We start from the raw sequence: 17254 nt of genomic DNA on the forward strand, positions 1-17254 counted from the left end.
CCCTCTGTGGCAGAGAATTCCACAAATTCAGAACTCTCTGGGTGAAAATGTTCCTTCTCACCTCAGTTTTAAATGGCCTTCCCTTTATTCTTAGACTGTGTCCCCTGGTTCTGGACTCCCCCAACATTGGGAACATTTTTCCTGCATCCAGCTTGTCCAGTCCTTTTATAATTTTATATGTCTCTATAAGATCCCCTCTCATCCTTCTAAACTCCAGTGAATACAAGCCTGGAGTAAATGCTGGAGTAACTCAACGGGGCAGGCAGCATCTCTGGAGAGAAGGAATGGGCGACGTTTTGGGTCGAGACCCTTCTTCAGACCGACATCTGCAGTCCCCACCGAAGGCAAATGCAGTGGGACAGCTTTACAAATGTTTGTTTCAAAATGATTAATAGCTTTTATTGCACAACGGGCAATTATTGTTTAAATGTACCAGATCCCAGAAGTCATGTGCTTTTTCTCCAACGATTAGGACTGCACACTCTCTACTTTTCATGAAGTAAATCACCCACCGCAACCCCCTCTCCTGTATCCACCTATCACTCACCGGGCTTTGCTTTACCCCCTCTTCTATTTTCCATCCTTCTACATCATACTCTGCATGAATCTGAAGAAGGGTCTCGGTGAGGAGGGGGAAGGGAGAGTGGGTGGAGTCGTTTAGTTTAGATATACAGCGCGGAAACAGGCCCTTTGGCCCACTGAGTCCGTGCCAACCAGCGATCCCCGCACACTAGCACTATCCTACACACTAGGGACAATTTTACAATCTTTGCCGAAGCCAATTAACCTACAAACCTGTACGTCTTTGGAATGTGGGAGGAAACCGAAGCACCCGGAGAAAACCCACATGGTCACGGGGAGCACGTACAAACTCCGTACAGACAGCACCCGTGGTCAGGGTCGAACCCAGGTCCCTGGTGCTGTAAGGCGGCAACTCTACCGCTGCGCCACCGTGCTGCCCTTGATGACCTATTTAAAGTAAGCGACCTCCTTTTCCAGCTTTCCACCCCTCCACCGCACTTCATCAACCTGGAGACGGGACGCGGCCTGCAGTGGTGCGGAGCGGTGGAGCAACGGTGGAGAACGTCTACACATCGCCAGGGCCAGGACGACCCCTGCAACACTGGCCCAGTGCCCTCGCCAGGATAACGGGCCTTTATGGCCATGTTAAGACTAATGTTTAAAACAAATTCAGACTTGAGGGATACAAGATGGCGCCTAAAACATGCCGACTCTCGTGCGCTGACTCAGTGTGTTCCACCATCTTACACTCTTATACTTAGGTATGATTGTGCCTTAATGTATAGTAGTATTGTCACTGAACCGTAGGAAAACACAGAATCTAATTGTACTTGGTTACACGTGACAGTGAAGTAACATTGAACCATTGACCCGACCCGAAACATCGTCTGCCCATTCCCTCCACAGATGCTGCCTGGCCCGCTGAGTTCCTTCAGCATTTTCTGTTTATTTGCTTAAGATTCTGCATTTGCAGTTTCGAGCATCACTAGCAGAAGGAGGAGTTAAGTCAAGTCATCCTATTACAATGTTTGTCAATCATATGTCAGAACTTTTATTCTGGTGATAAGATATGTGTATTACGGGAAACAGAAAGTTATGTGTGGGAAAGAACTGCAGATGCTGGTTTAAGTCGAAGGTAAATACAAAATGCTGGAGTAACTCAGCGGGTCAGGCAGCATCTCTGGGGAGAAGGGATGGGTAACTTTTCGGGTCGAGACCCTTCTTCAAGTTGCAAGCAAATTTAACATAGAAAAATATGCTCAAAGGTCATGTGTTTTTTCCATGCAGCTAATCTTAGTGCTAGAAGATAACTGCAAGATGCTGGTACAAATCGAAGGTATTTATTCACAAAATGCTGGAGTAACTCAGCAGGTCAGGCAGCATCTCGGGAGAGAAGGAATGGGTGACGTTTCGGGTCGAGACCCTTCTTCAGACTGAGTGCTATTAGTTTCACTCTCAACTCCACATAATAAAGTAAATCCCCCCCCCCCCCACTCCCCTCACCTGTTTCCACCTATCACTTGGCTGGCTATGCCTGACTCCCGACATCTTTCTCCCCCATACTCCATCAGTACGTAGCCAATAACCAGACATTAGGAGATATCATAAGAGATGGATAGGAAAGATTTAAGGTTTAGAGGGCCATGGGTCAAACGTGGGGCAATGGGAACAAGTGTAGATGGTCATCTTGGTCGGCATGGATGAGTTGGGCTGAAGGGCCTGCTTAATCGCTCAATATTGTAAAAATGCTGCTCTATAGGGCTTTGGTTGGGTCTGCTGTATGACTCTATGAAGTAAACTTGGTGAGGGGTTGGTTTTATGGAACTTTTTGAAGAGAGGGTTATGTCCAGAACCTAGAGTCAAGGCAGCTTAGGCCACAGCTGTGAATGGTGCAATGATGGGGGATAAAGTAATATTCTATGTTTGTAAAAGTTACTCATCAAAGGCACATCTTTTCAGTTTTGGGAGTGTTGAGGGCGAGATGTAGGGCTGCCAACTTTCTCACTCCCAAATAAGGGACAAAGGGTGACATCACCGCCCGCGCCCCACGTGACCTCACCCAGCCAGCGGCCACGTGCTCCCGCTCCACTAATGGCGGCCGCCCAGGCCGGAAGGCGGGTTGCTAGGCAACCTCCGTTAGGCGGCGCCTGGGCCTCCGGGCCTACAGTGGCCCCTGGGCCTACAGTGTCCGGCCTACAGCACCCCCCGGGCCTAATACGGGACAAGGGCGGTCCCGTACGGGACAAACCAATTTAGCCCAATATACGGGATGTCCCGGCTAATACGGGACAGTTGGCAACTCTAGTGAGATGTATTCAGTGCAGTCTTTTATGGTGAAAGGAGAACAGAGAAATGGATGTATCCTTTGCCATCAATGGTCATCTGATCAAATTCATCAACCATCCAGGAGTCCATTTTGATGCTGGTGAGAGTGTTTAGGATTTGCAGAATAATTTGACACCCAATTAATTTGGTGAGTTGATTGCCATACTCCCCTCATCAAATCGGTGAAGATGACCCCCTTCCCCATTGATTTATGGAACCTGCATCAAATGACCTCAGGCAGGGTGGTGCCCTGGTAGGCCCATTGTTGACCGGGGAAGGTATCTCAAGAGGGCTACAGTGTGGAGAACTATGGAACTGGTTAAATGACTGGGGTGGAGGAAGGGGGCAAGGGGGGAGGGCAGCGGAGTGTAAGTAGAAGTTACCTAAAATTAGAGAATTAAATGTTCATACCTCTGGGCTGTAAGCTACTCAAGCAAAATATGAGGTGCTGTTCCTCCAATTTGCATTTGGCCTCACTCTGACAATGGAGGAGTCCCAGGACAGAATGGTCAGTGTGGGAATGGGAAGGGGAGTTAAAATGGTTGACAACCAGGAGAACCCTTAGGCCTCGGCGAAATGGTGGCAGAGTCCACGTTTAGTCTCGCTTATGTACAGGAGGACACATCGGGAACAAATGCTTTTTCTTTGCAAATCAGTGGCAGAAGTGGGAGAAGCTTAGGGGCGGCACGGTGGCGCAGCAGTAGAGTTGCTGCCTCACAGCGTCAGAGACCCAAGTTCGATCCTGACTATGGGTGCTGTCTGTACGGAGTTTGTACGTTCTCCCCGTGACCTGCTTGGGCTTTATCGAGGTGCTCCGGTTTCCTCCCAAACTCCAAAGGCGTGCAGGAATCAGTGGTCGGCACGGACTTGGTGGGCCGTAGGGCCTGGTTCCACGCTGTATCTCTAAAGTTAACGATACTAAACATAGTAAAGGGCCTGTTTCCGTGCTGTATCTCTGTCAACTAAACTAAACAAGTGACAAAAGGCTGGAGTAACTCAGCGGGACAGGCAGCATCTCTGGAGAGAAGGAATGGGTGACGTTTCGGGGTCTAAGAGCTAACGGAATCAAGGGATATGGGGAGAAAGCAGGAACGGGGTACTGATTCTGGATGATCAGCCATGATCACATTGAATGGCGGTCGGTGCTGGCTCGAAGGGCCGCATGGCCTACTCCTGCACCTATTTCCTATGTTTCTGTTTCCATGCAGTTCCTTCCTATTCTAAAAAAAGTGGGATGAATCCTGCCATCTGGTGGGACGAGGAGAAACTGCATCTTCCCGAGCACGGTGAGACCACAGACCAAGCCGAGGACAGCAGTGAGCCAGCCTCACAGCTGCTGAATGCAGCATCCTGCCAACACAATCCTTCATGGGTTTGCTTTGGCTGCTTTCATTTCTACATTCTTCTCTTTTTGGAGATGAGGTGAGTCTGTGCTGAATTATATATCGCTGGATATCCCTGTGTTTGTGGCAGGATTTAGCCCGTGTTTGTAGGTTTGCTGCTGTTTCTGTTATTTGTGTGTGTATCAGACTGAATTAGACAGCAATCTGAAGGTGCAGCCTGTCAAGTCGCCTCATGCATCACAGCACCAGAGAGCAAAGCTGGTGTTTTGTTCTGCTTCCCATTCTCTTGTGATAATCATTGCGTGTGCTGGGCTGAATAATTTGTACCATTCACCAGAAAATGTTTACAAATGCAAGCCCTGTCACTTGGAAATGGTAGCACACAATCGGGCGTGATATTGTGTTTATGTTTTGGAAGCACAGACTCCTTGGTCCTTATTTTTTCTGCCTCAAGGTTAAAAGTAGAACCAATGGATGGTTTACATCCCTGCCTTGTGTTAGAGGCTGGCCAAGTAAAGAGACAAATATTACAGATGCTGCAAATGTCAAGCAAGAACTAAACAGCAACCTCCCAACGCTTGAAGTAAAAATGATTGCAGACTGATCAGTTCTGATTTATGAGGAAGGTTTTCCCTTGGAAAGGACAACGTTGTTTTTTTCTTTTCATGCTGAAGGATCTGCAGTGTGTTTCCAGAATTTTCTGTTTTAATTTATATATTTTTAATATTAATGGTGTTTAATATTAATGGCGAAGAGCGATTGAAAAAACAAGAAACCTTTGGTTGCTTATTTATTTGCAAAGGTTTGGGCCTTTTTTTGTGCGATTAACTTGTCTGCCACGGGGGTAGTGCGTTGTTGACAAAGGAGGCAAGAATTAGCCGTGGAGCCCTGAACACAAACGTAACGCAGGAAATGCATTGTTCTTGTCCGCATGTTTCCTGCGCCTCGGAGAATGAATGGCTCTGCTGCTGATCAGTCGGACGGTTTCTGGATTTGAATCCCGTTTGGGCTCAAGAGTACAAACGTCCGGCTTCCCACTCTGGCACAGGAGTGCCGTGCTTTGGGAATGCAGTGTGGTCTAGGATTATTTTAAAGAAGCGCAGGGAGTTATCTCTGATCCTCCTGCCAACAGTCGCCACAGTCACATCGCATTAATAGGGCGGCACGGTGGCGCAGTGGCAGAGTTGCTGCCTCACAGCGCCAGAGACACGGGTTCGATCCTGATCACGGGCGCTGTCTGTAGGGAGTTTGCACGTTCTCCCACATGACCCTGCGTGGGTTTTCTCCGGGTGCTCCGGTTTCCTCCCACACTCCAAAGACGTGCAGGTTTGTAGGTTAATTGGCTTCGGTAAAATTGTAAATTGCCCTGAGTGGACAGGGTAGTGCTAGTGTATGGGGATCGCTAGGCAGTGCGGATTCGAAGGGCCCGTTTCTGCACTGTTTCTCTAAAGTCCAAATAGGTCATTTAACCCATTGCCTTTGTGCTCTGTTTTTGATCCAGCTCTGCTGCAGTTGCAGAAGTAACCCTTAGGGTTAAATTGATTTAGGACTTCCTTCAAGAGACTTGCAAGGCAGTTTATACAAGCACAATTCTTCCTCCCGTCAGTCATTTCACTAACATCTCCCCACCCTTAGATTGTGGCCTCACTTCCGTGGAGAACGAGTGGCCACTCCCTCCTCCCCTCTCTTCTCCCCTCTCCCATCGGGCAAAATGTATAGAAGTGTGAAAACGCACACCTCCAGATTCAGGGACAGTTTCTCCTCAAGTGTTATCAGGCAACTGAATCATCCTCCCAATATCTAGAGAGCAGTCCTGAACTGCTTTCTACCTCATTGGAGACCCTTGGATTATCTTTGATCAGACTGTACAAAGACTTTATCGTGCATTAGACGTTATTCACGTTATTCCCTTTATAATGTATCTGTACACTGTAGATAGCTCGATTGGAACCATGTTTTGTCATAAGATAGGAGTAGAATTAGGCCATTCGGCCCATCAAGTCTACTCCGCCATTCAATCATGGCTTATCTATCTCTCCCTGCTAACCCACACTCTCCTGCCTTCTCCCCATAACCTCTGACACCTGTCTTTCTGTTGACTGGCTAGCACGCAACAAAAGCTTTTCACTGTACCTCGGTACACGTGACAATAAATAAATTCCTGCTGCCCCAACCCTTTAATAGATGCAAGCGGCCTTGCCTCTCTCTTTGCCTCTAAGCCTCCCTGCCGAAGGAAAAATACCGCTGATGGGCTATTCCCTCGCTGCGAGCCTGACCTGATTGCCTCCACAGGTAGACAAGGGAACCATAAAGAGCTCAGGTCCCACCTGCCTGGAAGTGCAACCTTAAAATAGTCAAGGACGAGAGGTCATCGCACAAAGCAACTCTCCAAATGGAGTTTCTGACCTGCCTCTGTAAAAATGTGAACTTAATTACTGGCCCGTAGTCATATTGTACATTATTAATAATAGATGCGTTAATGCATTTAGCCACAGTTCATGTGAAAGATTCATGGGTGTGGTTACTCCAGGTTTTCAGCCTGAGTGGGATGAGTGGAAGGGGCAGCACATTGGCGCCACCAGAAGCAAGAGGAGACCGCTCACAGTGACAAGGACTATAGGGCGGCACGGTGGCGCAGCTGGTAGAGCCTCACAGCGCCGGAGACCCAGGTTCGATCCTGACATCGGGTGCTGTCTGTGTGGATACGATGGTGCCATTTAGGAGTTTTTTTTAAAATAGATATGCAGAAAATGGAGCGATATGGATCATGAGCAGATAGTTAAGAAATGGACACAAAATGCTGGAGTAACTCAGCGGGGCAGACAGCATCTCCAGAGAGGAGGAATGGGTGATGTTTGGTGTCGAGACCCTTCTTCAGGGGTCTTGGCATCATGTTCAGCACAGACACTGTGAGCCGAACGGTCTGTTCTTGTGCTGTGTGTGCTTTCTATGTTCTATGTTAAACTTTGCCCATCTCACCTCAAAACTATGTCCTTTAGTCTTTGACTTTGCCACCCTGGGAAGACGTTTCCGACTGTCCACCCCACCTATGGTGTTAGTTCCCACCTCTATGGTATAGAGTCCTGTAGTGTACACACACTCTGTTAAAATGCTGAAACTCACAGCAGAGCACAATGATCATTGATATCTGTAACGAGAAAAGGTTCACCGTCAGAACACAACTCGGACGGACAAGAACTACCGGGCAGCACGGTGGCGCAGCTGGTAGAGCTGCTGCCTCACAGCGCCAGAGACCCGGGTTCGATCCTGATCTGGGGTGCTGTTTGTGTGGAGTTTGCTGTGACCACGTGGGTTTACTCCGGGTGCTCCGGTTTCCTCCCACATCCCAAAGACGTGCGGGTTTATAGATTAATTGGCCCTATGTAAAATTGCCCCCTAGTGCGTAGGAAGTGGATGAGAAAATAGGATAACATAGAACCAATGTGAATGGGTGATAGATGGCCAAGGTGAACTGAAGGGCCTGTTTCCATTCTGTAACTTTCAAATTAAAAAATGAATCATACTAGAGATAGACACAAAAATGCTGGAGTAACTCAGCGGGACAGACAGCATCTCTGGAGAGAAGGAATAGGTGACATTTTGGGACGAGACTCTTCTTCAAACTAGAGCACTCAGATGAGAAAACATTTCTTCACACAGAGAGTGGTGAGTCTGTGGAATTCTCTGCCACAGAAGGTAGTTGAGGCCAGTTCATTGGCTATATTTAAGAGGGAGTTAGATGTGGCCCTTGTGGCTAAAGGGATCAGGGGGTATGGAGAGAAGGCAGGTACAGGTTACTGAGCTGGATGATCAGCCATGATCATATTGAATGGCGGTGCAGGCTCGAAGGGCCGAATGGCCTACTCCTGCACCTATTTTCTATGTTTCTATGTTTCTAACTCCTCTCTCAGTCTCCCGTTGTTTCCCCTTTCCCGTTAATATGCACTGTTTGTATGCAGGGATTTATCTCCATTATGCCCAGAGTCACTGGGGCATTCTCAAAGCTCCATTAATTTTGGTTAGTGTGGATTTCGCTGGTTTAAATCCCCTGGGTCCACATCATTTCTCACTGAGCTTGGAGGAGCCAAATATTCTTTTCGCCTGCTGTAATGGTCAAGTCATGCAAATCTGTGCCAAATTGGCTGGTTTAACCAAGCATCAGCTGGACTCACCCCCTCATCTGCAGTCCATTTAATTTCAACTCTTTGCATCCTAAAAGCAAAATATACGCCCAGTAGCTTTATTCCAAGGATACGCAGTAATTTTATTGAGGAAAACGTGCTAAGCTTTGACATAGTTACTCCTTTATTTAAGATAGATACCAAATGCTGGAGTAACTCAGCGGGTCAGGCAACATCTTTAGAGAGAAGGAATCGGTGACGTTTCGGGCCGAGACCCTTCTTCAGAGTCCCGATGGTCTGAAGAAGGGTCTCGACCCGAAACGTCACCCGTTCCTTCTCTCCAGAGATGCTACCTGTCCCGTTGAGTTACTCCAGCATTTTGCGTCTTATCTTCAGTGTAAAGCAGCATCTGCAGTTCCTTCCTACACATACACCTTTATTTAACTGGGTGTTTCGTTTAGTTTAGTTTCAGTTTAGAGTTACAGCATGGAAATAGGCCCTTCGTCCCAACGAGTCCACGTCGACCAATAATCACCTTGAGCACCAGGTCTATCCTGCACACTAAGCACAATTTACAGAAGCCAATTAACCCAGAAAGCTGCTCGTCTTGGGAATGTGGGAGGAAATCGGAGCACCCGGAGAAAAAACCCACGCGATCACATGGAGAACGTGCAAACTTCGTACAGAGTGCACCCGTAGTCAGGATCGAGCCCGGGTCTCTGGCGCTGTAAGGCAGCATCTCTACCACTGCCCCTGTGCTGTTTCTGCCTTAAAACCCCAGTCTTGCATGGAGCACAAAGATTATATTGCCCCCCCCAAACCCAGCGGTGCCGAGATCTGAGGTGAGATAACTAAAGATTTAAGAGTCATTTAAAATGCTCTAATGTTGGAAATGTTGGGAAATTGTCAGTTGTACCTGGTGTGCGTAGGATAGTGTTAGTGTGCGGGGATCGCTTGTTTCTGTGCTGTATCTCTAAACTAAACTGAACTAAGCCAATCAAACCACATGCCGATGGTCTGTATCTGGTCAAAATCCCTTTGATTTAAATGTTGTCTTCTTGTTCTTGTGCTGGATTGAGACGGATTTAATGAATTAGTAGTCGGATTACAGGGAGATTGAGGAGATCTACTGGGCAGATCCTCAGGGTTACAGACACCCGTACATACGAACAAGTGTTTAGTAGATCGATGATGTATGTACCTATCGACTTAGGTGCATGTTGATTATTGTCACGTGCAGCAGAGTACAGTGAACAGCTTCCTTCAGCATGCTATCCAAACAGATCAGATAATACCATGCACAAATACAATCAAGTCAAACTGAATTGCAGTAGGTAGAGCAAAGGGGGAGGTACAGAGTGCAGAATGTAGTTCTCAGCATTGTAGCGCAGCAGTTCCAGAGACCAAGTCCAACCTCCTCTACTGTCTGTGTGGAGTTTGCATGTTTTCCCTATGATGGGGTGAGTTTGTTCTGGATGCTCCAGTTCCCTCCCCCATCCTAAAGATATGCCTAAAGATCCAAAGAAGGGACTCGACCCGAAACATCACATGCTCCTTCTCCCCAGAGATGCTGCCTGTCCCGCTGTGTTACTCCAGCATTTAGTGTCTTCCTAAAGATGTGCAAGTTGGTCGGTCTGGTTGGTTGGCCGTGGTCTGCAGATGAATGGTGGAATCTTGGGGGCAATGATGGGAAAGCCAGGAGAGTGTTTAACTATCAAATGTACCGACAAGAGAGCGATGAAATTCCTACCTGCCCCAGTTCACGGGCTCACTCATTCAATAACACACAAATAAAGAAACACTAATCTATAGTATAATAAATTGATAACAATGGTACGAGATACTGGGTTTCCTCCAGGTGTTCATAAGTCCATATGTTATAGGAGAAAAATTAGGCCATTCGGCCCATCAAGTCTACTCTGCCTTTCCATCATAGCAGTTCTATCTTTCCCTCTCAATCCCATTCTCCTGCCTTCTCCTCGTAACCCCTGACACCGAGTGCTCCGGTTTCCTCCCACACTCCAAAGACATGCAGGTTTGTAGGCTGATTGGCTTTGGCAAGATTGTAAATTGTTCCTATTGTGTGTAGGATAGAGCTAGTGTACCAGGGCGATCGCTGGTCGGCGTGGACTCGGTGGGCCGAAGGGCCTGTTCATAAGGTCATAAGTAATAGGAGTAGAATTAGGCCATGGCTGATCTATCTCTCCCTCCTAACACCATTCTCCTGCCTTCTCCCCATAACATCTGACCACCTGTATATACTGTTTCCGTGCTGTATCTCTAAACTAAACCAAACCAATCAAACTCCACACGCAGGTGGCCTGTATCTGGTCAAAACTCCCTTTGATTTAAATGTCGTTTTCTCGTTCGTGTGCTGGATCGAGACGGGGATTTAATTGAATGAATTTAATGCGAGGCAGGGCGTCAGAAACCGAGTACATCTCTTTGTACTCCACCTAATTACTGAGAGAACGCTGATTGAGTCCCCTGTGCCTGCCTCGTTACTGTTCCTAGCTCCCAGCCATCTCCGTCTCTTCACTGGCAGTATTTAACGCTTCACTGGAACCTGCGGAAAAGTGGGTTTGGTGAAGGTTTAATTTGCAAGGAAAGGCAGTGCAGAAGACATGAATAATGCAGCAAAAAAATTGCCTGGCCTTTCTGAGCATGAATGTTGTTTGTAGACCGGAGCTGGGCTCCTGACGGACAGATTTCATCCTCCTCTTTGTTGGTTAAACATCGCCTGCCGTGCGTCACGTGCTCTCCGTTGCCATGGTAACCATGGTGTCTTCTCGCCCCCTTCCCCGCTGGCACCAGCTGACAACAGTGGAGATTTCATTTTGTAATAATTCATGCAACAGATTGAGGAATGCAATCAAACGATGGAAGTGGATCAGAAACTCGTTAACAAGCAGAAGCAATTACCAAGGCCCACATCCAAACCTCGAAAGATCCCACGAATGCCAATGAGATGAATGTCAGCTAAAAAAAAAAAAACTGCAGATGCTGGAAATCTGAAATAAAAACAGAAAATGCAAAGAAGACTCGGCAGATTGGGCAGCATCAGAGGACCGGAGGACAAGGTGAAGGGGGAAAGATTTAATAGGAATCTGAGGGATACCTTTTTCACACAAAGGGCGGTGGGTGTATGGAACAAGCTGCCAGAGGAGGTAGTTGAGGCTGGGACTATCCCAACGTTTAAGAAACAGTTAGACAGGTACATGGACAGGACATGGAGGGATATGGACCAAGCGCAGGCAGGTGGGACTAGTGTAGCTGGGACATGTTGGCCGGTGTGGGCAAGTTGGGCCGAAGGGCCTGTTTCCACACTGTTTCACTCTATGACTCTGTATGACTCTATGACTCTATCTGTGACATAGGAAGGAAGGAATTGCAGAAGCTAGTTTGCACGAAGATAGACACAAAATGCTGGAGTAACTCAGCTGGCGAGGCGTCATCTCTGGAGTGAAGGAATGGGTGACGTTTCGGGTCGAGACCCTTCTTCGGACTTCTTCATACGTTTTGGCACCATGTCATAGAGTCATAGGTCCTCTCCACCATATCCAATCTTTCCTTGCAATTAAATCTTCCTCCCTTTTAAAGCATCAACATAATGTTAGTGATCCTCTGACCTTCTGGCCCCTGTAAGAAGGGAAGATTGGAAAATGATGGTCAGACCCTTTTTAATTTCCTCGCTTGCTGCTTTTAATGGTTGGAGTGACGTGGAAACTGTAACAGAGTGAACAGAACTGCACGCAATACTAACAGTACATCATCCTAATTTGAGGCAGGACATTTTATTGCCATTGAGGGAGTGCAGCGTAGGTTCACCAGGTTAATTCCCCAGATGGCGAGGCTGACATATGATGAAAGAATGGGTCGACTGGGCTTGTATTCACTGGAGTCTAGAAGGATGAGAGGTGATCTTATAGAAACATGTAAAATTCTTAAAGGATTGGACAGGCTAGATGCAGGAAAAATGATCCCGATGTTGGGGGAGTCCAGAACCAAGGGTCACAGTTTAAGAATAAGGGGTAGGCCATTTAAAATTGCCTTTTTTAATTGATTGAAAGATGCAGCATGGAAACAGGCTCTTCGGCCCGCCGAGCCCACGCCGACCATCGATCACCTGTCCACACTAGTTCTAAATTATCCCAAATTTTGCACCCACACCCTGCACACTGGGAGGCAATTTTGGCCACACAGAGGCCAATTAACCTACAACCTTTGGGATATGGGGGGAAACCAATGCGGTCACAGGGAGAACCTGCAAACTCCACACAGACGGAACCCGAGGTCAGGATCGAACCTGGATCTCTGGCGCCGTAAGGCAGCAACTCTACCGCTGCACTGCCCCTTTACCGCCAGTTCCTCTTTATTGCTGTACCTTTCCATGTTCTACGCAGCAATAGCAAGAGAACTCGTCCTCGATTGGGGGGGAAAAAAGGCTTCCAGTTGCAAAATCGCCCATCAATTATTATCCTGTGCTTTCTGCCACTGAGCCAGTTTTGAATCCAATTTGCCAGCGTCTCTTGCATCTCTTGACCTCTAACTGTTTTGAAAAGCCTGCCAAGTGGGATCTTGTCACAGGCCTTGTCAAAGGTATTGTACATCAAATGTGCTGCTGAACCTTGCACCTCCTCAAATAATATACGTGCATTAATCGACTGGAGGCACTTACCCTTCACAGATTCATGCTGACTCTGTGTGATTGATGTGCACAAAGGCTAATTTCCCTCAGAACTGATTCAATTAATTTACCCATCGCCAATATTTAAATAACCGTCCAGGTTATCTTCCCTTTTTAAATGTTGTTGGCAGTCTGCAAGCATTTGCCACTTCCTCCCTAGTTCCTGTTGTCAAACATTAACGCTCAATGGTCAATGGAATCAATGTAATATCTTTGCACTGTTTGTTCGTACCTGTTATCCTTTATCTGTGCAGTGTGGATGGCTTGATTGTTTAGTTTGGTTTAGAGACACAGCGCGAACACAAGCCCTTCGGCCCACCGAGTCCGCGTCGACCAGCGATCCCCGCACACTCACACCAACAATTTACTATTTTTACCAAGCCAATTAACCTGCGAACCTGCACATCTTTGGAGTGTAGGAGGAAACCGAAGATCCCGGGGAAAACCCACGCAGGTCATGGGGAGAACGTACAAACCCCATACAGACGGCACCTGTAGTCAGGATCGAACCCGGGTCTCTGGCGCTGTAAGGCAGTAACTCTACTGCTGCGCCACCGTGCCGCACAATTGTATTCGTGTAGAGTCTTTTTCTTGACCAGAGTAAACAAAAGCTTTTCACTGTATCTCGGTACATGTGACAATAATCATCTAAACTATTAACAACTGGGGTGTATTTCATTCAGACCTGAAGATCTATGTATTTTCAAAAATTCTGAACAGTTTAACATCTTTTCCTTTACTATGTTTAGTATAGTTAAGTTTAGAGATACAGTGTGGAACCAGGCCCTGTGGCCTACCAAGTCCGTGCCGACCACTTATTCCTGCATGCCTTTGGAGTGTGGGAGGATATCGGTGCACCTGGAGAAAACCCACGCGGGCCACGGGGAGAACGTACAAAACTCCGTACAGACAGCACCCGCAATCAGATCGAACCCGGGTCTCTGGCGCTGCAAGGCAGCAACTCTACCGCTGCGTCACCGTGCCTCCCCATTGCATTCATGTATAGCCTTTTTCTTGATGGGAGAGCACAAACAAAAGCTTTTGCACTGTACCTCGGTACACGTGACAACCAAAACCAAACTATTAACAACTGGGATGTATTTCATTCCGATCTGATGATATATCTATTTTCAAACAATCGAAACGGTTCAATATATTTTTATTTACTATGTTTATCCTGTACAATACACTTTACACACATCCTACTTAACTGGAGTGCATCTTTCTGTTCTGTCTGAAGATAGCATCAAATTCTTCACCGAAAACCATAGCCACATTGTCTGACTACATTAAGGCTGCCCGTTTTGCCTCTCTCAAGCCCAACTCTCTCCTGAGTTATTCATGTTATAAAACATTACATGGTCTCATAGAGTCATGAAGGCGGCACGGTGGCGCAGCGGTAGAGTTGCTGCCTTACAACGAATGCAGCGCTGGAGACACAGGTTTGATCCTGACTACGGGTGCTGTACTGTACGGAGTTTGGACATTCTCCCCGTGACCTACGTGGGTTTTCTCCGAGATCTCCGGTTTCCTCCCACACTCCAAAGACGTACATGTATGTAGGTTAATTGGCTGGGTGTAATAAAAATTGTCCCTAGTGGGTGTAGGATAGTGTTAATGTGCGGGGATCACTGGGCGGCGCGGACCCGGTGGGCCGAAGGGCCTGTTTCTGCGCTGTATCTCTAAATCTAAAAATCTAAAATCATAGAGTGTTACAGCGTGGAAACAGGCCCTTCGGCCCAACTTGCCCACACCGACCAACATGTCCCAGGTACACTAGTCCCACCTGCCTGCGTTTGGTCCATATCCCTCCAATCGTGTCCTATCCATGTACCTGTCTAACTGTTTCTTAAACGTTGGGATAGTCCCAGCCTCAACTACCTCCTCTGGCTGCTTGTTCCATAGACCCACCACCCATCTGCCAGTTTTTTCCTTGTATTCTGTCTATGCTTCTGTAATCTTCTATTTAATGTCACCCCTACATTTTCTACACTCGTCCATGCTCTCTGCAAAGCTGTATGTGTTTCCTCATCTTTTTTTCTTTCTGAAGCAGAAAATGAGAAGAAGAAAAAGAAGGCAGATATGATGAACATAGTTTAATTGTATCGTTTAGAGATTCAACGTGGAAACCACACAATTGATTGGCTTTTTTAACTGATTGAAAGATACGGCATGGAAACAGGCCCTTCGGCCCGCGGAGTCCACGCTGACCATTGACCACTCGTCCACGCTAGTTCTGTACTATCCCACTTTTTGCACCCACTCCCTGCCCACTGAGGGGCACTTTTGGCCACACAGAGACCACCTACAAACCCACTCGTCTTTGGGATGTGGGTGGAAACCGGAGCACCAGGAGGGTCACAGGAAGGACGTGCAAACTCCACACTGACAGGAGCCGAGGTCAGGATCGAACCTGGGTCTCTGGCGCCGTGAGGCTGCTGCTCGACCAGCTGCTCCATTGTAATGGTTTACAATATAATGCAATACAATATATCTTTATTGTCATTGTACAGGGGTACAACGAGATTGGGAATGCGCCTCCCATACGATGCAATAATTTAATTAGCTAGTCAGTATTAATTTAACCAACCCAATGAAACAAATTAGAAACAGTTTTAAAACAGAATAAAGTGCAAGTAGATCTGTGCCGGTTCACTGTGCGATGTGACCATCCGGCTCAGCAGGACCGGTTCATAGCAGCTATGGCCCTGGGGATGAAGTAGTTCCTGAGTCTGGAGGTGCGGGCGTAGAAGGCCTTGTAGCGTCTGCCCGATGGTAGAAGTTCGAACAGACTGTTGCAGGGGAGTGAGGAGTCTTTGTGGATGCTGGTGACTTTTCTGAGGCATCGTGTGTTGTAGATGCCCTCCTAGGCTGGTAGCTGTGTTCCGATGGTCCTCTGAGCTATATGGACTACCCGCTGAAGAGCTTTCCTCTCTGCCTCCGGCTGAGATACCACACAGGGATGCCATGCGTTAGGATGCTATTGTCATTAATGGTGCTGATGCTGAGCTCTGTAGGAATCTAACCTGCAGGGCAGCACAGGCCAGACATGAGAATGAGCCCATCACGGTGGAGGAGGTTACATAATGAGCATCAAAGTCATAGAGGGTAGAAACATGCCCTTCATCCCAACTTGCATGCACCAACCAACATGGTTGCTACCTTCTCCTGGCCAACAATGATCTGTTCTATATTCCCCGTGATCTCTATCCCCTTTGTCTCGTTTTCACACCTTACACTTCCTTATCTCTGTATCTCCTCTGACTATCAGTCTGAAGAAGGGTCTCGACCTCGAAACGTTACCCATTCCTTCTCTCCGGCGTTGTTGCCTGTCCTGCCGAGTTACTCCAGCATTTTGTGTCTATCAGAAACATTTAGACAGGTGCATGGATAGGACAGGTTTAGATGGATATGGGCCAAAGGCAGGCGATTGGGACGAGTGTAGGTGGGACATGTTGGCTGGTGTGGGCAAGTCGGGCCGAAGAGCCTGTTTCCACATTGTAACACTTTATGATTCCATGACTGTACCCGCCTTCAAATTTCATTCATCGATGTGATGCAGATGGGACAGGTGGGGTTGGCATTAATACCCATCACTACTCACACCAACTTCCATTTAGTGATGTACTAGACCAAGTGGATCCGTTGGACCCAAACCTCTCCTGCATTGGTGCAGCACCCTCTCCTCCCCCCCTACCCTCTCCTCCCCCCCACCCTCTCCCCACCCTCCCCCACTCCCCCCCTTCCCCTCCCCCCCACTCCATCCCCCTCAACCCCCCCTTATCCTCCCTCCTCCCCCCTCCCCTATCCCTCCACCCCCCCTCCCTTCCTCCCCCCTCCCTCCCTCGGAGATAGATTTAAACTTTAAAATGTGAATAACCAAAAATATAACACCGATTTCAATGAAACTTCTTCCATTAACACCAAAGGGACGACGGTGAGTAAGGTGGGCATAAAATTGTCGCGCTATCGTGTACCGTTTTGGCTGTAGTTCAGGAACAAACAAACAAACAAACAAGAGTTTTAGTATATAGATTGCATTTGCATTGGGAAAGAGACAAAACAATGTAGCCATCTGAATAACATTTCATTGCATTATTTCAAGCTGGATTTCATATAAGCCATGTCTGGAACACTCCAATTTCAAATATTAGAAATGCAGTCCGACCTTTTTTTTTAATCAATCTAAAGGATTATCATTACGAAGCCCGGTCATGCCCTTCAACCTCAATCGACGGGCACTTTCAAGAATAAAA

At 47.4% G+C, this 17254-nt stretch overlaps 1 protein-coding gene across 1 annotated transcript in view; it reads left to right on the forward strand.

Annotated features, from left to right (window-relative positions):
• Window positions 1-4140: 4140 nt before the first annotated feature.
• The window catches only part of apc2 (APC regulator of WNT signaling pathway 2), a 200303-nt gene continuing 187189 nt past the window's right edge, over window positions 4141-17254 (forward strand). Inside the window, exon 1 of the mRNA XM_078423873.1 lies at window positions 4141-4269. Coding sequence (XP_078279999.1) covers window positions 4216-4269 — 54 coding nt within the window. The 5' untranslated portion in view covers window positions 4141-4215. The remainder of the gene's footprint in view (window positions 4270-17254) is intronic.

This window comes from Rhinoraja longicauda, chromosome 28 (assembly GCF_053455715.1).
Source record: "Rhinoraja longicauda isolate Sanriku21f chromosome 28, sRhiLon1.1, whole genome shotgun sequence".
Lineage (NCBI taxonomy): Eukaryota > Metazoa > Chordata > Chondrichthyes > Rajiformes > Arhynchobatidae > Rhinoraja > Rhinoraja longicauda.